The following is a 25,225-nucleotide window of genomic DNA, read 5'->3' as shown; positions in this document are numbered from 1 at the left end:
AATTCTTTTGATTTAAATTTGATTTTTTTGTTATTTAAATGTTAATGTTGTTTAAAGAAATAAGCCCATTTAAAATGAAATTTGAATTTAAAACAAAATATGTTCAGGCCTAAACTTATTATAATTTAGTTGTAACTGTGAAACATATTTTGATAAGAGAAGTTTATGGAGCCAAAACATTTAAGGTAGTGTTGTTTAATAAAAATAAATGTTATTGCTATTTTGTGTTTAATTAAATTTCAGCTACCATCCTAATTCAGCTTGACACAAATCATGACCAAAAGTTAATTATCTCGTACAAAAGCAACACATCGTTCACCATTTTCTGACATTCTTATTAATTGTACATTTTTAGTAACTGCAAATATTAAACTATAATTGCTTAAATAAATGCACTTTGTTATACTGTGAACGTAGAAAAAGATGTACCAAGTTTAGTATAAAGGCTCCATTTATTTGTAAATCAACATGCTTTAATAGTTATGCCAACCAATAAAAATGCACCTCTGTTTGGAAAACAAGAAGAAATGAAACAATTATTAAAATCGATTATTTAAATCGAGGCTTTTGATGGTGATGTAAATCATGATTTTCATCACATTGATTTAAGTTAATCTACACAGTCTCCTACACATCCTGCATCTGTGACTGGCTGGAAGTATGACTAGATGACCTAACCTTCAAGGTTTCTTTCAAAGCTGGCCTTAGCATTTTTTGGGTAGAATGGCAAAACAGTTTCACACTCTTCCCCATCATCAGACTCCTATTAATAATGATCACTGCGCTACATAGAGGACTAATCTAAGGATTTTGGGGAGGGTTAGTAAAATGGGGCTGTGTTCCGCTTAACTGACACATTTTAACACAAAAATGTGTGTGTGTAGGAAAGAATGGGAAGACAAGACAGCCCACAGCCTATAGTTACAGAAGTGGAGCCGAGCGGTGGAGGGCTATGGTTAGTTGCCAATATTTAAAAAAAAAAAAAGTTCTCCCAGGAAAAAACTGTCCAGGTAAGATGGATACCTAGGGGCCATTACGCACTCTGTATTTTGCTGACTGTTATCACACTACATGTTATCAACAGTAATTGTCCCAACCCTCTTCCCTCTGGATATTATTTTACAGTGAAACTAAGGCATAACAATTAAATCAGTTGTCCATGGTCACAAAAGTGATGCTAATCAGTGTTGAATTAGAAAACAGGAATTCCCTGTTCTTAGTCTTCTCAGGTGATATCTCATGGAATTCTGTTGCTCAGCAGGAAGAAGTCGTGCTGGCTACTCAGAGGCGTTAGCTCAGTTGCAGGTACCTGATGTCGGGGGGGAAACCTACGGCAGCACTAGTACCATGAATGAATCTTGGATGCCACTGCCCCTCATATTCGCAAACTGATCTAGAGTCCTCACAAAGGGATTTGTGGTACTGGTTTTCCCAAAGGTCAGCAGTGCAGTGAGGCATAAACAGATAGTGATTTTAAGGAAAGCTATCTTTCTCAAAGCTGTCTTAACATGGAAAAGGTCTAAGCACCTTAAAAAAAAAAAAAAATTCAGGCTGATATTCTCCTTTATACTTCTACATCCCTCAGATACAGAGATAAGGAAACCAGCATTTTGGCATAATCTTCAAGTCATTTTGTCCCAACCAGCAGCTTTGAAACGGTATCTACACTGCAAATCCCAATATTTCAGGAGAAAGGAATCCAACATGGGGCTAGCCTTCCAGTTTTACCTTCTAGCGCCACTTCAAGTAACAGCGCTATACAGCTTCACCATTATCAAAATAAATAAAGCCTATATTATAATACAGAAAAATGTTTCAATTTTAAAAAATATAAGTTCCAGAAGTCCAGCCCTATTGAACAAACCTGTAATAAACCATTTTTTAAGAACAGTCAATGAAGAACCAGCTTCAACGCTTAGAGTCAAAACAGATTGAGGGGAAAAAGTATACTAGAAATGAGACTTCTTGTAAAATGTATCAATTTGCTTTTTAAATAGTCTTAGATCTTTAATAATGAAGATAGATAACTGACTATTTGATCCAGTGTTATGCAGCTATATAGAGCAGCACGTAGCTATTGCACAATATAGCTACAGGATTTCCAGTAGAAAGGAATGTATAAAAAGTTCTATCACAGAAGTCCTTGGACATTAATTTTTGGTGCTGGATTCTAACAAATCTTTTGCTTCGTTTATTTTTGTTGCTAAGTAGGGAGATCCACCTGAAAAAAGGGAGAAAAAATAGATTTATATCAGTATGAAATACAAAACCGTTTAACTTAGAGCATCCCTTTAATTACTGGGTATGTGGTTTATTAGTTTCCTCCCCCTCCAAAAAAATCATTCATAAGCTTACGTGTCAGAGATAAATTTAACTAGTGGATAAGTAAACAGAACAAACATGGAATAAAATCTTAATCACTGTGAAAAATAATGCAGAGCAGCAATCTCCTATCAAAGTGAAGTCCTCATGAAAAGTCTAAAACTATTCTCCGAAATCATCGTATACTGGCATTTACCTGCAAGATTTAGACTGAATGCATTGTTCCTGCACCTATTAAGCAAGGTCAGCTACCATGAACAGTTCATCTCATGAGAACAGCTAGAATTCCCCCCACGTGGAAATCATCAGAGGCAAAATGTTATTAGCAAATTTTTGATACAGAATCACTAAGAACATACACCAAGCCTATTCCATTCTAGATTCAGAGAGACAGAAATACCAGCCAAAAAATGTCACATTAAAGCTATTTAAACACGGTACGCCTCCTAACTTCTGGTCCTGAACAGTGTCATTGCTTTACGCTCCATCTAACAATCTGATTACAGTTCAGTGGTCTTTGTGTTTGTTTTTTACACTCTCCTCTTGTGTGCCAACCATCTGCCTACAGTCACCAAAAACATCATAAGGTCTGTATCAGTAGCTCATCACTCACTAGAACACACCTCTATCTTTGTACACTAAAATATGGCTGAAACATCACTGTGCCCTGAACAACCCTTTCCTAAGCATCTGTTCTGATGAATGAAAAATTATGAATAAAATTTAAGGACACAGAAAGGATAAGTATCAGTTCTAGATGCCTGGCAACAGAAGGAGATAGGGCTTCCAAGACTGGAGGACTTCACTGTGACTTTTAGATCAGGAGTCTAAACCACTACTAACTTATTCCCAGACAGGGTTGCCAACCCTACTGGTTTCACTAGGAGTCTCTCAGAATGACACCCTATCTCTTGGAGGCTTCTGAAGCCAAACTGGGAGATTTTAGGTGCTGAAGTCTGGTGGTGGCAGCAGGGCTAAGTCAGGCTCCCTGTCTGCCCTGGCTCCGCGCTGCTCCCTAAAGCTGATGGCACGTGCCTGTGGCCTCCTTAGCCCTGCTATGACAACGCCCGGGAGCCACCCAAGGGAAACGCTTCCAGGCCGGAGCCTGCACCCCGCACCGTCTCCTGCACCCCAACCCCCTACCGCAGCCCAGAGCCCCTTCCTGTACCAAAACTCCCTTCCAGAGCCCACACCCCTCACCCCCTCCTGCACCCCAATCCCCTGCCCCAGGGCTCAGCCCTGAGCCCCCTCTCACACTCCAAACCCCTCAGTCCCACTCCACAGAGCCCACACCCCCTCCTGCACATCAACATCCTACCCCAGCCCAGTGAAAGTGAGTGAGGGTAGGGGAGAGTAATCAATGGAGGGCAGGGGATGGAGTGACCGGGCAGGGTCTCAGAGAAGGGGCAGGGCAAGGCAAGAGCATTTGGGTTTGTGATTAGACAGCTGGCAACCCTATTCCCAGATCTAATACAGAAACAACTGAGTGAAGTCCATATTTTTTAAGTGTGTGCTGTGTTGTGTGTGTGTGTTTGGGGCAGGGGGGCACAACAGAGAAGAATGCCTACCAATTCATATATAAAGTTTTTCTGATGACACGGGTTTTAGTAAAGAGTGGGGATTACCGAATTGAATGTAGCCTGTCTATTCCCCTTTGAGAGTAGAGGAATGAAAAATAAAATGATAAACTGCAAAACGCAATACAAGCTAGAGAAATATTAACTATACGCTGTTTAAACACCAAAATTGAATTTTCCCAAAATAAAGTTAAATTTGCTAGAAGCATTTTTTGCTATATTTACATCATTAAGTGCACAACCTATTTCGTTGCCTTCCAATGAGAGAAACTGGTATCATGCAATTCAATTATTTGTAATTTTAGTTTCGATTCTCAGTGCAACAATTTTTGCGGCTTTCGTTGTGTATATTATTTCTCTAAAAACATTTGATTTTGACTGATTTATTTAAAATTGTGTCTTCAGATCCCATAGTTCTCTCATAACTAGCCTACATCACTGTAGTTTTAATCAGTTTCAATAGTTGCCCTTTTCCCACTAACTCCAATTAATCTGCTACAGTTGTGTATTGTCTTAGACTTCGACCCTGCCACTGGAGCCACATGGGCAGAGCCCTAATGAAGTCAAAGAAGCTCTACGTAGGTATATGGGCCTGTCTGGGTAGATTCAGGATTAGGACCTATGGCCCCAATTCTGCAATTGGTAGTGCACAGGTGGGCTGCTGAGTCTACACAATGCCCTGTTGAAGTCCACAGAGCTCCAGGCAAGTGCAACTGTCGGCTCAGATGCTATCAATTGTGGGAGTGGGAGACTTTAGTGCATAGTATTTTCGGAACAGGGATTGTCTTAATATGTTGCTACAGCACCCAGCTAAAAGGAACCAAGATCCTGATGAGGATCTCTGAATGCCACAGCAATACAAATGATAATGTTTAGATTAACAAACTTTTAACATACTGTACGCTAAACTGTACCTCCGACCACCACAATATATTACAAATACAACAGAGAATTCCTTTCCTATTTTCAGAGTACAGCGTATACTCACTTTATAGAAAAGCAAATTAAAAAGCAAAATGACAGATAACATCTACGCAGGACTGTTAAGCCATTAGCAATCCAACGAGATAAGGCAGGTAAAAGAAAAGTGCTTACTTAACACCTTATATTGCTAGAGGTCAGTTATCTATTTATTATGATGGTTAGGAAAAAAATAATCCTGTAAATCTGTCAAAAAGAAATAAAAAACATCACTTCCCCCTTTTGACTTTTGAAATACAGTGCAATTCTACCATCTGTTATTGAAAAGTAGAAACAGGAATGAACATATGGGCTCTCTTTCTCAAGCAGCTGTAGTTTAGTTAAAGTTATAATAATAAGCCCTTCTGTAAGATAAATTTACATTAAAAACCTGGCCAATTAAAGCAACTGTGCCCAGCTTTACAGTTTTCCAAGATGGGTTTAACAAATCCTGAATCTGATACATTTAGTGATTATAGCACATGTCCCTCAGACTTGTGTGCTCATATATTTATGGCCAGAAAAAAACCAGTTCAAGCATTTTTATGTAATATAAGTGGGAACTTCATGGCTAGTGTTTTCCCTTCTTCAAAGCTCCTGGAACACTAATAACTAGTGAAGTGCTGATCTAGAAAGTGAGCTCAAAAGGCAGCAGAGTAACCTAGTGCTACTATGGCACAGGGAACTTGGATATCAGTCTTCTCTATTTGTTAGAGAAAACAACAACATATAAAAGCTTAAGTCTCACTACTAAATATACAGCACATAATTTCATGAATTACATAAATGGCGAGCTACAACCAGTCTAAGTAAATTGAAAGGAGCTCATAGTATGCTCTTTCCACCCAATATTAATGAAAATAACAGTGTACCTTTATCTGGGTGATTCAAAATCATGATTCTCCTATGAGCTGTTCTAATCTTGACCTTGTCAGCAGATGGACTGTAGAAATAAATTAAAGTGCTTACCATAATGTCAAATTCAGATTGTAAATTATACCTTTGCACTGATTTCAGACAATTTAAAACTAGAGGTTTTCACCATCTTGTGGACAAAACACACAATTACACCTTTCGGCATGTAACATTTTAATCTGCCTTTTAAGACATTTAAGGAAGTACACTTTTTTTTTTTTTTTAAGTCAGTACAATGCAAGAATACTGATAGCTTTTGTCTGTTCCAAGACTTAACAGTTCCTGCCACATACACTACAGAGACTGTATCAACACAGTTATGTCAGCATAGCTATGCCAGCACTGGACTGACAGAAGGGGGTTTTCTGTCAGCATAGGAACATCACCTCGCCGAATGGCATTAGCTAGGTCAACAGAAGCCCTCTTCCCTCACACCCCTGATCAATGTAGCTATGCTAATATAACTTTTCATTACAGAGAAAGCCTTACACAGATGTAACTGTTTTTTCCACCAGTGAACAGGGAAAAATGATCCTTTTCCCGGAAAACGGTTATTTATGACCAATGACAAAATATCTAATATTTGTTGTAACTATGAATCTGTATAGAGTATTATTAAAATATGGCAATATTAAATAATTCCTCATTTTGGTGAGATCAGAACACTCTGCATTTTTTGTTTTTCCAAAGCTGTTCAATGTGTTACACTCAGGGACATGTCAATTTACAAATGCTACATAAAGCTGCTCTTTTCAATGACAGGAAGATAAACTATGTACTTCAACTAAATTAAGTGTGTATCTTACCACCAAATAGTCACTTATGGAAGCATTGTGCCAGCACAGTAGCAGAGTTCCTTTTGGCGTGCAGAGGAACATTTCTATTTGAATCTGTATGGTTTAGGTTTTTTTAATTAGTTGACATGGAAAATGTAGGCACCATTTGCAGCAGCATTTACCACTTCAAGAGAAGCCAGAGGAAGGCAGCTTTTTGTCACTCCACTAAAGAATGGTATGGGGTAACACTCTTTAGTGGTACAAAGTTGCACCATAGAAGGCGAATACATGCTGCCCCGCCTTTTCTTTTTAGCTTAAGGCTCCAAGAGCGGAGGCTAATGCATTCTTCCACCCCCATTGCCCCCTTTTTAGTCGAAGGCTCCAAGAACCTAACTCCACTATCTGTGCAGGAATGCCAGGTCTCAGCCTAACTATATTCTTGTGGTGGACTCCCCTAAATATAATTGTAATTGTTACTCTTCAATCACAGGAAAGATCAAAGCCTATATATGTTGCAGAAGTGGTGCACAGAACTGCACTAGAGAGCAAAAAGCAACGGAAATAAAAATTAGGTAGTCAAAGGCCCTGAAAATTACATAATAATTGAGAAATAAGATTATTTATATTTTTTATATCAACTGTTAAAGATCACAATTCACCATTATTTCAACCTATAAAGCTGTTAATAAATAGGCTGCTGTAATCTAGTGGATTGAGCACACAGTTAGAACCAAGTTTAACTGAGTTCTGTTCCCAGTTCTGCAACTCACTGTGTAACCTGGGACAAGAAACAATCTGTATACTCCAGTTACCCCACAGGTGTAGTTCTCATAGAGACAATGATGTTTGCCCACCTTTGTCAGGGGATTTCAGACCTACATTGTTAAAGGGCACTAAGTGCAAAGTACTATTAGAATCCAAAATGAGTATTAATGTATTGGTAAGTAGTGCAGTTCTGCTCTGAAAAATGACTGAAAAAATGGCATGTAACATCAAGTTTGCTTAGTTTAACCAGATGTCACTAATCCTGCACATTCAAAACCCCTTCTTCAACATCATCAGTAAAAAAGGTTCTATATTGCAAGTTACACTGCAAAGCCTCAGTTTCATTAGTGCCACCTTACTCAATACCTTCAGGAAGGTTACACGGGGTAACTGATTAGTCTTGTACATTTGGTCAGCCAGATGTCTCTGGATGCACATAGAAACAGATCTGTGGAGTAATGTGATGCTATTTTCCAGTCATTTTTCAGAGTATAATCACTCCTGAAGGTTGAATACACAACCTCAACTTTGCCCCGTGTATATGCATTGATTATACAATTTACTGTACTACTTCTGTAATGCAACATCTTACCATTTTTCTACAATCTTAGATTCTATTGTATATTCTTGTTATCTTTTTATTATTTCATACTCATTTTTATTGATTTATATACTATGTAATTTTTCTAGCTAACATCAATACTTTTGTCACCATTTACATACTATATATTAAAACAATATAAAGATTTCCTTTGGAGAAAAAAAATCTTTATTTTATCTGGTAAGCTGTCTTGTAGAGAAAACAGTATGTACATTTTGAGTTTCTCTTATCTAGAACTAGCTAACTTACAATTCTCATTGGACTTATTCTGTAAATATAGAAAGTTCAGGATGTTTGCATAATACAGGGGGAGCTGGTAGTATCTACGATATTTAGATTCCTTAACATTTTCCATTATAGAAGGTTCTTGTGTACTTCTCTTTGAAAAGCTCTCAACTCCATTGTTTGCAGCAGGCTTTTGCTATTTGGCAGGGGGAACACCTTTGGACTAGAGAAGTGCCTTTTATTTGTTTCCCTCCTCATGGGCATCACCTAGAGACAAGAGTTCCCCCACCTCCCAAGGTGATGAGGAGAGAGCCAGGCTAGGCTTTCCCAAATCACCCTCTGGCCCCAGCAACCTATTCCCCTTCTCTCCATATGGAGCAAAGGCTTCCTCAACTTAAGGTAGTGATGATGGAAAAGGAAAGAAAGCGTGTATGTGTGTGAATGCGAGTCAGTTTGTAATTCTAGTGTTGATAACTCAGATTCTATTGTACTGTTCTCCAGCATATACAAAAGCAGCACAAAGAGTACTACAAGATGCCACATGTGCAGACTATCTAAGATCATTGGAAACTGACATCTGAGATGCGATCACATATTTAACACTATCAAAATACTTATACACAACAATGTATGTAATAAGCAACACCCACAAGAAATGAGTCAGTTTTAAAATCCTAAACTCTCACAGAACCATCAAAATATGCACATACAAAAACTAAGTAAGCAGTGATCTTAGTACTGTAACCGTTGTATTTCTTTGTGTGTATCATCATATCACTGGGGCACACGGATCAGCATCCATGTCACACTCTCCGTCAGTACTTGACCTGAGCCGAGGAAGCTAATGATCCAACCAGCAGACCAAATTCAGTGATGAATCCTGGTCACATGCCACCCAAGCACCTTGCGCATACACTAAAGAAGAAGGTCATATCACTTCTAAATTCAATTACATTCTGAGGCTGGGACCATTTCTTTGTATTTATTTTCTAAAGCACTAGTATGTGTTAGGCATTACATAAATAATAAAAAGAGGCACTGATAAGGGTGTGCATCCAGCTGTAGCTTTTGCATTTCCTAACTTCTGAGCAATTTACATTAATTGGTTGCGTATGTTAATCTCCTTTTAAAAAATAATCCAGAGTTTTTGGGCTAGTCAAATTTGCAAGACACACTTCTCCTGCAGTGGGAAGAAGCCTGATGGGCCAGATACACTTTACCAAATCTGCTTGTACTAGCGCTCCCTTTACTCCCTGGTCCTCCTGAGCAATCTCCTCTTGTGGCACTATATTTAAATGCAGAGTCAGTTAAATCTATCTACCTAGACTTTTTTAAATTTGAAAACTATCTATGCAGACATTAGCTATGCTGCTAAATAATTAAAAGCCCAATCCTACAAATATGCATGAGTAACTTTACTTACATATGTAGTCCCATTCAAATGTGGTATTTGCAGGATTGGGCCACAGATACTAAAAACTATCATAGCTGCAGGTGAGAGCATAAAGTTACGAACTACGGAAAATAAAGGGTTATGATTTAAGTCTTGTTACCTTTGCTACAGCAGATGTTACCTCAGCTAACAGAGCCTGCCATAATACTTCACTTATAATGCCTTTCCCATAAATCTCAAAATTGAATTAAGCCCCAGAACCATTGGGAGCTAAGGGTTTCCTTTTTTACATGACAAAGATGAGGGACAGAGATTAAAATAATTTGCTAAAAGTCACAGAAATTTTATGCCACAGAATAGAGAATCATAAGACCATTTTTCTTCCCTGATTATGGAGACAACAGTTACTGCTCCATAGTTAATGCTGAGTTCCATTTTGCATTTAAAGTACAGATTAATCCTGTTTTACGTACACAGCCTCCACAAAAAAAAATTATTTATTTATTTTGGAGGCACAAAATGGACTTTGAGAATTTACAAGGCTAATAATTAGTGCAAGTTAAAAATTCATTAAAATTAGCCTCTAAGAAATTTAGCATCTGTCAGTGTTATCCCAAATGATTTTAGTAATGGAACAACACAGACTCTTCAGATTATCCATTGAGTTAATTTTTGTTGAAATCTTGTACATAAATTATGTTAGAAGAAATTAGGTTGCATTTAAGCTATATTAATAATGAGTGTTGTATCTAATTGTTACATTTATAAAAACTACACACAAGGTCCAGTTAACAGCTCAGTTAACTTGTAAGTGGGGCTTTGTGACAGAGATAACTCAACAAATCACAACCATTTCCCTACAGCTAGTTTGCATGCATCATTTTGATTAGTTATAATGAGTCAGTGCTATGAGGAAAACTGGACACTTTCAAAATAAGGCTGTCAAATGATTAAAAAAATAAATCGCAATTAATTGTAAAAAAAATTATCGCACTGTTGAACAATAATAGAATACTATTTATTCATGTAGTTTGGGATATTTTCTACATTTTCAAATATATTAAGAACATAAGTCTGGCCCTACTGGGTTAGACCAAAAGTCCATCTAGCCCAATATCCTGTCTTCTGACAGTGGCCAGTGCCAGGTGCCCCAGAGGGAATGAACAGAACAGGTAATCATCAAGTGATCCATCCCCTGTCGCTCATTCCCAGCTTCTGGCAAACAGAGGCCAGGGACACCATTCCTGCCCATCCTGGCTAATAGCCATTGATGGACCTATCCTCCATGAATTTTTCTTGTTCTTTTTTGAACCCTATTATGATCTTGGCCTTCACAACATCCTCTGGCAAGGAGTTCCAGAGGTTGACTGTGCAGTGTGTGAAGAAATACTTCCTTTTATTTTTTTTAAACCTGCTGCCTATTAATTTCATTTGGTGACCCCTAGTTCTTGTGTTATGAGAAGGAATAAACAACACTTCCTTATCTACTTTCTCTACACCAGTCATGATTTTATAGACTTCAATCATATCTCCCCTTAGCTGTCTCTTTTCCAGGCTGAGAAGTCCCAGTCTTATTATCTCTCCTCATATAGAAGCCATTCCACACCCCTAATAATTTCTGTTGCCCTTTTTTGAACCTTTTCCAATTCCAATATATTAATTACAACCCAGACTACAAAGTGTACACCACTCACTTTTTATTTATTTATTACAAATATTTGTACTGTAAAAACCAAAAGTAATAGTATTTTTCAATTCACCTAATACAAGTACACCTCTACCTCGATATAAGCCTGTCCTCGGGAGCCAAAAAACAAATCTTATCGCATTATAGGTGAAAACGCGTTATATCAAACTTGCTTTGATCCACCAGAGTGCGCAGCCCCGCCCCCGCATTATATCCGAATTCGTGTTATATCGGGTCGCATTATATCAAGGTAGAGGTGTACTGTAGTGTAATCTCTTTATTATAAAGTTGAACTTACAAATGTAGAATTATGTACCAAAAATTACTGAATTCAAAAGTAAAACAACATAAAATTTTAGCACCTATAAGTCCACTCAGTCCTACTTCTTGTTCAGCCAATTGCTCAGTTTGTTTACATTTACAGGAAATAATGCTGCCCACTTCTTGTTTACAATATCACCTGAAAGTGAGAATAGACATTCGCATGGCACTATCATAGCCGGCATCATAAGATATTTATCTGCCAGATGCACTAAAGATTTATATGTTACTCCTGAGGGCATTCTACGTCAAAAAATTAAAAAATCTCCACACAATATTTTAAAATTCTTCATGTTTTATTTGTCAGTAAATAAATACAGAGGCTCCAGCATGCCAGTGGGGAACACTGGCTACTGACTGCACAAAGGTGGGAGATCACTCTGCAGCTCCTCCATCCCGGGGAGATGGACTCAGTGGTGAGGCTGCACCTGACCTTGACACAGCACAAGGCTAGGGCCTGCCCTAGAAACACCCTAGGACCCTGCTCTTCTGCGCCAGGTGCACGGCAGCCAGACTCAACCAAGCAGGATCTAAGTGTGGAGGAGATCAGTATGGGGGGATCCAGGTGTGGAGTGAGAAGATTCTGTGTGGGACAATCTGAGTGCAGGCAGTTCAGTGGGGTGTCTAGGTGTGCGGGTATCTGGATCCACAGAGGCTTGCTGGGAGGGCTCCAGGAAGGCTGATTTTCTTTTCGGTGGTTCAGGTTCTGTAGTTCCTGCATTGGAGTATTGGTCTTTTAAGACTTCTGAAAGCAAAGTTCCACACCTCATCCCATTTTGGAATGTACTTCAGATTCTTAAACCTTGGGTCGAGTGATGTAGCTATCTTTAGAAATATCACATTGGTACCTTCTTTGTGGTTTGATAAATCTGCAGTGAAGGTGTTCTTAAAAGGAACAACATGTGCTGGGTCATCATCCAAGACTGCTATAACATGGAATATATGGCAGAATGTGGGTAAAACAGAGTAGGAGATGTACAATTCTCCTCCAAGGAGTTCAGCCACAAATTTAATTCATGTATTATTTTTTTAATGAGCATCATCAGCATGGAACACATCCTCTGGAATGGTGGCCAAAGTATGAAGGGAGATATGAATGTTTAGCATATCACACGTAAATACCTTGCAGTGCTGGCTACAAAATACCATGTGAACGCCTGTTATCACTTTCAGGTGACACTGTAAACAAGAAACAGGCAGCATTATCTCCCGTAAATGTAAACAAACTTGTTTGTCTTAGTGATTGACTGAACAAGAAGTAGGACTGAGTGGACCTGTAAGCTCCAGAGTTTTACATTGCTTTGTTTTTGAGTGCAGTTATGTCACACACACAAAAAATCTACATTTGTAAGTTGCACTTTCACCATAAAGCGATTGCACTACAGTAGCTGTATGAGGTGAACTGAAAAATACTATTTCTTTTGTTTGACATTTTTACAGTACAAATATTTGTAATAAAAACAATATAAAGTGAGCACTGTCTACTTTGTATACTGTATTGAAAATGAAATCAATATATTTAAAAATGTAGAAAAACAACATATTTAATAAATTTCAGTTGGTATTCTATTGTTTAACAGTGCGATTAAAACCGCAATTAATCGTGATTAGTTTTGTTTAGTTAATCGCATGAGTTAACTGCAATTCATTGACAGCCCTAATTCAAAATTCTTGTTGGCAGATTAAGGAGAAGTGACAATTGGGACAAGTAAAGGTTCCATGACTACATACCGGCTGGGGCATCAGTACTTTAAAAGGCTCCCCACAGGACAGCATTCTTGCCTTTTCTCCACTGCACACTAAGATAGTACTAACTGGGGAAACAAGCAGAGCATAAGGGATACCTTTAAAGTCCATAGACATTGGAATTATGGGGCTGGGATCTCCCATCCCTCTTTTACACAGCAGCTGTTCTCTAACACAGACCTCTGAAACAACAATTCAACTGCAAATTAAGGTCCAGAATCACCAGTACATTGACTGCTATGAACTGTTCTGTCAAAGCAAACCAACTTTAAAGCCATCTAAATGGACCAGTAAGCTCTAGCTGCAATGCACTATTCTGGTGTGCCAGTGAATCTGCCCATAAATTACTTATTAAAATTAAATTTAAGGTTGCTAATGCATTTCTTCAAGTCACCCAAAATACCATATGGTACCAATCTCTTTGGGTTTCTTATTTAGTGTACATGTATGAAATACTTATTTTCAAAACCTAAGGAAATTGCAAGACAAAAATTACATCAAGAACAACAATTTTGGGACATATCAGTTGAAGACCCTTACAGGAATGTTGTAATTAACTTTAAATTTAACCTTAGCTCTCAGTCGCCTGGATTAAGAAAGGTTAGATAGGCATCATTACAACATTCCTGTAATTAAAGTCTAATTAATGTTAAGGTTACACAAACAAAAATCCAAACATGTTAACATTTGGAACTGCACAGTTAAGGCAACCAATCAATCTTAACTCTGTCCTATAGCGACTTCCTGCAATAATCATGCAATTATGATTAAGACATTTTAGCATTTGTGGCCCCAGATTAGATTAAACCATTTTTAAAGACATTCAGGGATCCCCCTATGCTCTTCTCCCTTCCTGGAGTTGCTATTGGGAAGATTAAAGGTGGTTTGGATGCCTTAGTTGTGCATTTCCATATGTTAAAAGAAATCCAAAACATGTTTAAGTGTAACCTTAACTCTTAATTGCCTGGGTTTGTAATGCTTGGTATTGGGGATAATCACAATATTCTGTAATGTGTTTTACCCTGAAGTTACACATGCCTACACTCAACCTTAAATTCATCCTAATACACTGTATTGCATCCTCAACTCCTTTAACCACAATAAAAAAGATGTAAAGAGAGATTACACATACATTTGAAATAACAGACTCAATGGAATTGCTTTCTGCATTACTCATGCATTAATACAATCCACAGTATTGTATCTTGATTTTGTAGTGAGATCAGAGTAGATGATCATGTTGATCAACATAGTATGTGCTGTTCCGATTTATATTTACAGCATTTGCCCTCTCCTGCTGTAAGTGGCCTGAAGGCATGACCAAAGTTGCATGATTGCTCATTTTATTGTATTTTTTTTTCAACCAACCTGTAGTCTTAGAATGGCATATGGAACACAATTTTTTTTTTTTAACAAGTTACGACTGTGAGCACCATATAGCCCTATTCTTTCACCTTACATTTCTCCATTCAGTCTGGTGATAGAACAAAAACAGTATTAATGCAGCACACCTACCTTATGCCTAAAATAAGACTAGCTTCTCGTCTACTCATTTTCTGTTCAAATCCTCCTTTATAGTAGGATGAAAAACTCTATGGGGGGGGGGGTCGGAGGGGAAGTAGAAGGGGGGGGTAAGGGGAAGGGGGGGGAGGGCGGAAGAGAGAGAGGAAAATCATTAGTTCCATGTACACAGGTGTCATGATCTCAATGCTATTCTATTACCTTAGCAAGGCTGCTTAGCATTTGATTAGAATTCATTTCAAGTGATAAAACTACTGCAAAACAAATATGGTTTAAAAGGAACTCTGTCAAACACTGAAAATCTGACCTCTTAAAAGTTACAGTCTGTGTTTTTACTGTGTCCCACTGATAATGAAAGACATTAATTGTTGCAGCCATTGATTTGTAGGGTTGAGAGTCTCTCTGCCCTGTGGCAGGGAAACCCTAATTGTCTAAATGCTGGATAGAATGAAATTGCACATGAGCACTGCCCCGGGCTTCACGTGCACAGAAATTCATGCTGACTTAACTTCTCCTGCCAATTGGGATTATTTGCTGTTTTTTTTTCCCAGACCAGAAACTGAGATTTTAACCACTGTTTAAAACAACTGAAAGAGAACACTTGTTTTGAAGAGTGAGGTGTGGTGAATTTTTTAAAAGCAAAAACTGTAGTTGTCCAGGGAAGGGAGTGAGGATAAAACTGGTGCCTAGCAACCGTGTGTTAAAATAAATTATTGAAATACCACAGCCAGTTACACTAACTAAAGACATCATTGTTTTGTTGTGGGTTTTTTTTTAAATAAAACAAGTTAAGGACTAGTCCAGCATCACACAGCCTCAGCCCTCTGAGTCAAACAAGCCCCAGAGTCAACAGATGTAGTTCCAAGACAGCTTGACTATTGGGAGCTGGAGCCCAGAAGACAGTTAAGAAGACTGAAGTTTTGTTAACTGCCAATTTATCAACACGTAAACTTTACAAAAAGTAAGCTTCATCCTTTTATCATCAAAGTGAAGTCTGGCTTCAGAACTGTGTTTTTTACCCACAATTAAAATATGCCTGACCCTTAATGAAACACGTTTTCAGCTAGCTACTAAATATACCTAGTAATTATCAATAATAAAATGTGTCTTACATTTATACAGCCCCTCACGCCAAATGAATTTACAAACAATCATTTAAATTACATGCACTTATAAGGCACCTATGATGGTATCTAAGCAAACTTCATAGTTAAGATTAGGAGCAGATAGTCTCCCAAACCATACTGCTTACACAACAGGGATGCTTCACACATTACCAAAAAAAGCAGCCACCTCTGAGATAATACATCACAACATTACAGCTTTAGACAGGCAGAGAATTTGGTATCAAATAAAACTTCAGAGATCACACAGGGCCTGCTAGCGTCCACTGAAGTCAATGGAAATCCTCCCAATCACTTCAATGGCCATTGAATCAGACTAGTGGTTCTCAACTCATGGGCCACTTGCAGCCCAGTCCCAACTGTGTGTTAAAAAAATTTCAAAAAGTTTGCCGGTCCCGGCACAGGGTGGGGCCAGCTGAGGGGTTGACCCTGGAGCCCGGCTGGAGCCCTAGTGCCACAGGAAAGGCGAAGTAGCCCTCTGTGGTGGGGAAGGAGCTCTGATGGCAGCCTACTGCTTCCTCCCTCCCCAGGACAAACTGTAGGGTTGCCAGGTATTCAGTTATCACATGTGGGGGAAGGCACTGGGTTATCAACCCGTGCCAGCCATAGGCATAGTTCAGGGGGGCATTGCTCTCCCACCTCTCACAGAAATAGGGGGTACTGAGCAGGACTTGCCTTGCTCAGCCTGTTGGGGTGAGGAGCGTAGGTTCTGTCCTTCCCACACTGTGCCAGCTCACTCGGCACCTCTCCCCAGTGGAGGCTGGCAGCTTTGGGATGCTGCCTCCTGCGTCCTAGTGCCTGTCACTGTCCTCTTTGACATGTGTTGGGTCCTGTTTCTGTACAGCAGCAAATGCCTATGTTAGGGCAAGGCAGTAGGGAAGAAGAAAGATGGGATAGGGCAGGGGAAGAGAAGGGGATGGGGGAAATGCGTCAGGGGACAGTGTGGAGAGGAAAGAGGATGAGGCAGGGGGAATAGAAGGGGACGGGGCAGGGGACAGTGGGGAGATGAGAGAGGATGCGGCGGGAAGGAGATGGGGCAGGGGGAAAAGAAAGGGATAGGGAATGGGAGAGTGGGATGGGGGAAAGAAAGATGAGGGGGTGGGATAGGGGAAGGGGACAGTTGGGAGAGGAAGGAGATAGGAGGATGGCGTAGAGGGAAGAGAAAGGGATGACTGAGTGCCGCTGTCAGTGGGAGATCTGTCTCCTTGTTTCTGAGCATCCGTGCCAGAGGCATATATAGAAACGGGGGGGTGGGGGGGCACATGCCCTCCCACTAGCCACAGCTATGTGTCACCTCTGGGAGTGAGATGAGCATGCTCCAGGCTGCAGTGCACCCTGAACTGCCTGCAGCAGACAGTGCCTTCCTGCCCATCCCCTGCTGGCCATGTCCAGACCCGAAGCTCAGAGCAAGAGCAGGATGTTGCCCTGTAAGTCCTGTCTCTGGGGGGAGAGCTGGTGCAGGGTGGAAATTTGTCCCATCAGTGGCTTCCAGCTAGGATCCCCCATGGCTCGGCGGGTGGGGTCAACCCTGCCCCTTACTGTCTGGAAGCAGGTGTCGAGGGACATGTGCACAACTGGGCAGCCACAGCAGGTAGGGTAGTTTATATATTGCATGGATGCGGCCCACATAACACAAAGAGCTGCATATGCAGCCCACAGTAGTAAACAGGTTGAGAACTACTGGATCAGGACCTAAGAGAGAGTAGAACATTATCACCTAAAGAGAAACTTGGCAATGATACCTTACCACTTCTCCTCCCCCCAGTAATTAAAGATGACAGGTGCTTTGGAAAATGTTGCCTAAGTCTTTTTTGAAAAAAAGAACTTAAGTGACTTAGTCTCCTCGGTGTTTTAGAAAACAAGTCCCATTTTCAAGAGAGACTTTGGCACTTAGGTGCTTTTGAAAATGTTACCCATCTTCTCTAGCATAGCTCTCTAATGTGACAATAGGATACTGATTCAGCAGACTTTTCTCCATCAGCACTATCTCCTGAATTATCTCCAGCTTCTCCCACAGAACCCTACCCCTGCTTTTGATAGGCTCTATTTGACCAGTGCTCATTAACTTGAGATCACAGCCTAAGTCATTGGTGGGCAAGCTGTGGCCCATCAGGGTAATCTGCTGGTGGGCCATGAGACAGTTTGTTTACATTGACCGTCTGCAGCTGCCAGTGGCCACGGTTCACCGTTCCCGGCCAATAGGAGCTGCGGGAAGCAGCATAGGCTGGCCACCACTTCCCATATCTCTCATTGGCTGGGAATGGGAAATCACAGCCATTGGGAGCTGCAGGTGGCCGTGTCTGCAGATGGTTGATGTAAACAAACAGTTTTGCAGCTCGCCGCAGGTTGCTCACCACTACTGGCCTAAGTAGTATGGCTGCATAACAAAATACAAATTCCCTTTTTATAATTGTAAACATTCCTATTCTTAGCGCCTAGGAGCTCTAGTCATGACCAGGACCCACAGCACTAGGTATTATACACAAAAGACAGGCCCTGCTTAGACTGCTTACTTCAGGGAGCCTTGATCTTTATAGTTTCCAAAAGGCATTAAACAAGTGCTCTGCCCTGTTCTTTTGAGAGGAAGACACTCAGGCTGGCTTGGACCTTTAAAATCCCAGCTAGGTCATTAAGGACAATGGTTTCCTTCTCAAAAGGACATTTATGGCACAAACAGCCCCTTTTTTAATGAAAGTCCCAGTCCGAAATAGATTTGAAGCTTTCTTTATAAAGGAAAGGAAATCAGACTAAAAGCCATCTTTGTCTAGGTTAGAGCAGGGATCGGCAACATTTGGCATGGGGCCAGCACATCCCTCGTCCCGCATCGCTTCCCTGCAGCCCCCACTGGCCTGGAGTGGCGAATCGCGACCAGTGGGAGCTGCGATCGGCCAAATCTGTGGACGCGGCAAGTAAACAAACGAGCCCGGCCTGCCAGGAGGCTTACCCTGGGTGGGCCGCGGGCCAAACGCTGCCGATCCCTGGGTCAGAGGCATGGGCAAGTGAGGACAGAACATTCCTTTAAAAAAAAAAAAAAAAAAAAAAGGAGATAGAAGGGCAGTTTTCTAGAGAAAGAACAGAGGTTTGATTATTCATCTAACTTACACGTGTTTTCATGAAGCAGTGCTTTTTTCATATTTTCCTGGTAGGAAAACTCCTCAAAGTAATAAGGGAAGGACATTTCAGGCACCCTACAATATTAAAACCAGACTACCACACCTGCAATCCTTGCTGGGCTGGAAAGATAACAAAAGTGAGCTCTCCACTTCCTGATACTTCTGATATTTTGGGCCCCATTTAACCTTCTAGGCATGTCTTCCTTACATGTTGTGCTCTATACAGCCCATGATAGTTAATTCAGTTTCTTACATGAAGTCTATTAAAAGAGTGAAAAGAAAATGGTAAATAGCTTTAGGCCCACTCTGTAAGTGTATGGATTCCCTCGACAATCTCTAAAAAAGGGCTGTCAGATAGGGAAGTCTAAAGAAGTCATAGCCCAAATAAATTAAAGACTTTCCCTGGCTTGCATAACCCACCGTTCTGTTACAATTTCTGCACCAATAAGAGATATGCCAGTGTCCTTATGTTTTAGACTAATTACCACACCTGTCTATACAGAAGCTATGGTTTTTATAAAATGTGTATCCCCAAGTCACCACAATCGCTCACTGAAGAGACGATACATGACTCCACAAAATAAAAAAGCCACTATATATATTCTGCTAGACATTAAAAATATTTTATGGGGAAAAACTATGTTAATACAGATTTAAGGTTGCTTGATAGTATGCTGTCCCCTTGCAATATGCTGAGTTGAACAAAACTCAAACTTCCGTAAACCAGGAAATGAAGAGTTAAGGTTACCCATGACTCTTCCTTCTTTCCCAATGCCTCAACACCCCCTACCCTATTTGCACACACACTTTTACTCTGCCAACCCCACAGTTGCTGAAATATACAAGCTCTTTACCTCCTCTTAACCACTCATTCACACTCAGCCACAGGATTCCATCTGACACTATTAAAGGACAAAAAAGGGAGAAATGGGGCGGGGGGAAGGAAGGAGTTGTCTGCACCACCTGCCCTCTACCCTCTTCAAGCAATATATCCATATGCACATACTCACACTGGCTCTTGGCACTATAAGATTCAGGAGGTTCCAGATCCTAGTGTACACTCACCCATACAGCCAACTTTCCCAGAAAGAATACCACACGTGTACAATTTAAGAATTACTTCATGGCCTTTTACAACTCCCTTACACTTACTCCCAGGATACCATCTCAACCTACACTTTCATGCAGCCATCATTAAATCATTGGAACCTGTTTCTATTCCACCTCACTACTGACAACTGCCATTTAATAAAAGCCCTGTGCCTTGCTCCTGACGTAACCTACACCATTCTACATAAAAGTGATGCATCCTGCAGGTACACATGCAGGTCTTCTCTTGCCTCACATGCTTCAGAGGGTGCAAAACACAGATTTCCACATCTCACAACCACAGCCAATTTATCTAACTCTTTCATTGAACCCATTTATACTTTTGGCCTTTACATCATTCCCTGGCAACAAGTTCCACAGGTTAACTTGCATTATGTGAAAAACTTCCTTATGGTTTGTTTTAAGCCTGCCACTATTAATTTCAGTAGGTGATCCCCCAGTTGTGTGTTATGTGAAGGGGTAAATAGCACTTCTCTATTACTTTTTCCACAGCATTATGATTTTATAGACCTCTCTAATTCCCTCCTCCCACCCATCATCTCTTTTCCAAGCTGAACAGTCCCACTCTTTTTAATCTCTCCTCATATGGAAGCTGTTCCATAAGCCTAATTATTTTAAATTGCCCTTCTCTGTACCTTTTCCACTTCTAATACACTTCTACCTCGATATACCGCGACCTGATATAACATGAATTCGGCTATAACGCGGTAAAGCAGAGCTCTGGGGGAGAAAGGGCTGCACACTCCGGTGAATCAAATCAAGTTCAATATAACGCAGTTTCACCTATAACGTGATAAGATTTTTTGGCTCCCGAGGACAGCGTTATCGAGGTAGAGGTGTACATCTTTTTTGAGATGAGGTTTCCAGAACTGCAAGCAGTATGCAAGCTGTGGGCATACCATGGATTTATACAGGGGCATTATATTTTCTGTCTCATTTTCTATCTCTTTTCTATTTTGTGCAGTTCAGAGTACTATCCACCATCTATGCAAGCGAAAAAGTGAACTTAAATTCACAATTTCGGTCCCCCAAAGACTTAGTGGCTGCCATGCACTACTTGGGTAAAACTGACCAAGAGACCACTCTGACCCACATCACAGCAATAGATTGATCACTAGTTCTGTGCAAAACCCCACTAGAAACTGCTAGAAAAATAATTTTGTTGTTTCAGGGCTCATATATCTGGAACCCCAGTTCAAACAACCGCAACGGGGGGTGCGGATGGGTGGGTCATTAACCCTACTCTGCACTCCCACAAAGCTTAGCAAATTTCAAGAAAATCTATATAACCACAAAGATTTTACAGCGCTTAGAAATGTCCTCTAAACGTCCTTTAAACTGGAAGGCTAGACAAACAATGGACAGAAAAGGCTCTGTGCCCACCCCTCTGCAGCACAGGAGGCTCTGAAATGTGTGAAGTGGTCATTTCATCTCAATAAGGTGTTTTCAGCTGAATGAGAACACCTCATGGAGATTAATACAACCTGAAACAATAGCTCTGAGAACTAGGAGTACTTGTGGCATCATAGAGAAGATACTGGCTGTCTCCCAGATCCTGGCAGGGGCAGCCAGAAGGGCTCAGACACTCCCACAGGGGCAAGGCTCCAGACCCCGGCTCATATGAGGAGGGCAGGGAGAGAGGCTCAGGACTCCCTAAAGGGGAAAAAGCCCCCCATATCTGGGTACATACATGGGAAGGAAGAATTCCTGCCTCTATTCTCCTCCAGTCCTCCTGCCATTCAACCCATTGTCCCCCTTCCCACTGTCCCACCTCTCCTACCCTAATCCCCAAGCCTCCTTCCTCTACCACCAACCTCCATTTGTCCCCTTTTCCTTTCACCTCATTGCAGCTCGAAACCCCTCTCCTCCTTTTCCCCACTTCTCTGCCCCCTAATTACCCCTTCCCTCTCAGGTAGAATTGACATCTCTAAATTTTCCCCAAAGGCTTTGGGAGGTGCAGGGTGGTTTGTGGGCAATGGTAGAGCTTTAGTTGGGGGTGCACTGGCAAAGCTGTGGAGTGCCACACTTCCCTCACCTCAGCCCCCAGCCTCTTCCCTTTCTCTATCACCCCTCCCTATTCATGCCCCTTCCAATAACCCTGTTCTCTTCACTGCAGCCCCAACCCCTCTCATCATATTCCCCTGCTCCTCCACCCCTCAATACACTTCCCCTCCCAGGAAGCATTCACATGTCCAATCTTCTTTCCTTAAATACTTTGTTTACACAACCCACCCACCAAAATGAAATTACTACCCATAACTCAAATTGTAGCCAACCTCCAGCCACTCAATCCAAAACTCATTTTGTCTTTGGTTACTGGGGCAGGATGATAGAGGGGAGGGAAATGAGGAACTTATCCTTGGTTATGTTAACGGAAGGGTGAATTCACAGCCATAGGGAGGTCTGTGATTCATCTAGTCATCAGTACTTCTCAGTGAAGCAGAACAAGGCAGCAGAAGGAAACTATTTTTTCTCAAGGACTGTAACTCAGGAACCCATGGGTCAAATGACTCTAAATTTGGATCACTAACCCTACCCTGGCACCCTCACAAGGCACATCGAATTTCAAAGCAATCCAATTTACCATTCAGACTTCACAGCACTTAAGAATTGAGCTTTAAAGCATGCAAAATGACAGGAATGGAAACCCACTAGCTGTTTTTCTGTATTGGCACATTCACAGTGTAAAAATGATTTAGTTAGTGCCTGCACTACCCTGCCAGCTTGAAACCATTTTGACCCACATCACATCATCAAAAGTTTGATCTTTAGCTCTGAGAAAACAAAACAAACATGCAGCATTTTTCAGGGCTTCTCTCTCTGGAAATGACCCATGCTCAAATGACTCAAAATTTGGCTCACTAACTCTACCATGCATACTCCTGAAGTATGCCAAATTTCAAAGAAATCCAACTAAGCAAGTCAATTTTAGGGAACTTAGAAAGATCAACCATTGAAAAGATGTCATGATACAACCTACAGTGGCACTCTGGTACCACTGTAATACTGCACATGTTGCAACTCCCAACATTAATTTCCTCTTCCCAGACTATTCAACATCTTTATTTTATACATTGTGTTAGAAGGGCTGACTTGAGCTATATGAACCACAGAAGATGCGATCTCCCAATCTTATTCCTAGACTCTGACAGTCACGTGATAGCCTGACTGAGTAGAATCCCAAACTCCGACTGGAAAGGAGAGAATTGCAAACTAACTATTGTAGTGCCCCATGTTTGCTAAAGAGGCAATATATTCATTGTGGAATAGGGAATTTCCACAATTGCATGTACTGAGGGCCATGGACATTCATATTATCTTAGAATTACTATTGTTATAGCTCAGTCTTTATATGTATCAACAATTCAGCAAGGGAGTGCCATTAAAATACCTCTTTTTCATTTATTTCTTACTTTTAAAGTGACTGAAGTCATAATAATGGTAATATCTACCTCAGCAATGCAAACCAATGACTAATTAATGTTTCCCTCTTTTTGGTGATGACAGGCTCATGTCACCACAGAATTTGCAGAAAAGTGTAAGCAGCACTAGTGACATCAGAGGCAAATGACATTTTGAAAAGCTAAGTTAACTGGAAAAGATGCGTTTCTCTGGAAAAGCTCCATTACAGGAGATGGTAGGTGATGTAAACACTTATATCCCCTAAAAATGAAAAATAAAAATAAAAAACAACAAAAAACCACAACAACCCCCCCCCCCCCAAATATTTCCTCTAATCCTTTCACTGAAATAAGATATTACAGTAGAAACCTGAAGGCTGGACTTTAGTAGTATTTTCACTTATGTACATATACTTAACTACCTAAGTTATAGTTAAATGGGAAGTAGTGATTCAGAGTAATTTTCAATATATTTCAGTTACTAATCTTAATTAAAAGATTACCAGAATTGTTGACTATTCATGCTTTTTGCTTACATAAAAAATGGGTGAGAAACACAACATACAGGATTACAGGCATTTTAAATGACCACTTTAAATGACCACTCAGCATGGGTTCAGTTAATGATCTGGAAGAAAATCAATATATTGTTTACTCTATCTGTGAATGTAATGAACTAGGAATTGCTGCAAACATAAATAAATTAGGATTTGGGTGAAGTCTCTGATTATACTTAGCCTGAGGTGAACCATAGGGACCTATAGCCTATACCCACGGGTCCCAAAATTTCCGTATGTCCTGTTAGTCTCTCCTGTGATAACATTAACCATAGACAACTATGCTACTATTAAATGTTTACTCCAGCAGCATGAGTAGAAGTAATGATTGCTGGGATAGCTACTAGTTCAGTAGTCAACACTGTCCAGAAAGCAATATCTTATTGATTACGTTCTCTAGCTTTGAATCCCTCTTCACAAAAACCATATAGACAGAGCACAAAGGACTTTGGGCAGCAGGGGATTCTGCAGGATCCTAGGGAAAGGGTATCTTAATATGCTCTCTCCTTCCACAGCTGGAAGATGGAAATATCAGTTTTGTTCTGCTTTGTCCACATCTTCTGAGTCACAGGCAGGAAATAATTAAATTGATACATTCTGGGAAAACACATCCCAACACAGATACTCGAGGAAGATACTTGTAAAACAGAAATGCCAAAAAATGTTGGTTGACTGTTGGACATTTTTTAATACACATACTGGACCATAAATTTACAACGCACTTTCAGAAAAACAAAGATATTGTCTCTGCCCTGGCAAACAAACAATCTAAATAAGACACACAGAGGAAATAATGGCAAACAAGGAAGAGAACAGAGGGATGACGATTATAAGAAATAAACTCTGAACACGTGAAAGATGCTGAGTATGATGCTTGAAATTTTTAAGTTTGCAAATAGAGTAGGTCAAGTTAGAAGAAAGAAACTGCACTGGAGACCATCCTTGCAAAGCTAGCCGAAAGAAAGATTTAAAGAAGGAATTTGAAGGGAGATAAAAAACAAACAAACAGTTACTCACCTTCTTGTAACTGTTGTTCTTCAAGATGTGTTGTTCACGTTCATTCCAAATGGGCGTGCACGCGCCGTGTGCATGGTTGCCGAAAATTATTCGC

The 25,225-nt window shown here is 40.4% G+C and overlaps 1 protein-coding gene across 2 annotated transcripts in view; it reads right to left on the bottom strand.

Annotated features, from left to right (window-relative positions):
• Positions 1 to 433: 433 nt before the first annotated feature.
• Positions 434 to 25,225, bottom strand: part of DNAJC15 (DnaJ heat shock protein family (Hsp40) member C15) — a 42,493-nt gene continuing 17,701 nt past the window's right edge. Inside the window, exons 4-6 of one of the 2 annotated variants that reach the window (XM_032781771.2) lie at positions 14,804 to 14,880; positions 5,732 to 5,802; positions 434 to 2,221 (exon numbers count right to left, since the gene is read on the bottom strand). In XM_032781771.2, coding sequence (XP_032637662.1) covers positions 2,151 to 2,221; positions 5,732 to 5,802; positions 14,804 to 14,880 — 219 coding nt within the window. In that variant the 3' untranslated portion in view covers positions 434 to 2,150. Of the gene's footprint in view, positions 2,222 to 5,731; positions 5,803 to 7,681; positions 7,764 to 14,803; positions 14,881 to 25,225 lie in introns of those variants that run through there. The other variant, XM_075061570.1, reaches the window with a different exon arrangement.

The sequence above is a fragment of the Chelonoidis abingdonii genome, chromosome 1 (assembly GCF_003597395.2).
Source record: "Chelonoidis abingdonii isolate Lonesome George chromosome 1, CheloAbing_2.0, whole genome shotgun sequence".
In the NCBI taxonomy this organism is placed as follows: domain Eukaryota; kingdom Metazoa; phylum Chordata; order Testudines; family Testudinidae; genus Chelonoidis; species Chelonoidis abingdonii.
Note: the sequence above shows the minus strand (reverse complement) of the source record. Positions and strands in the feature narration are given on the sequence as shown.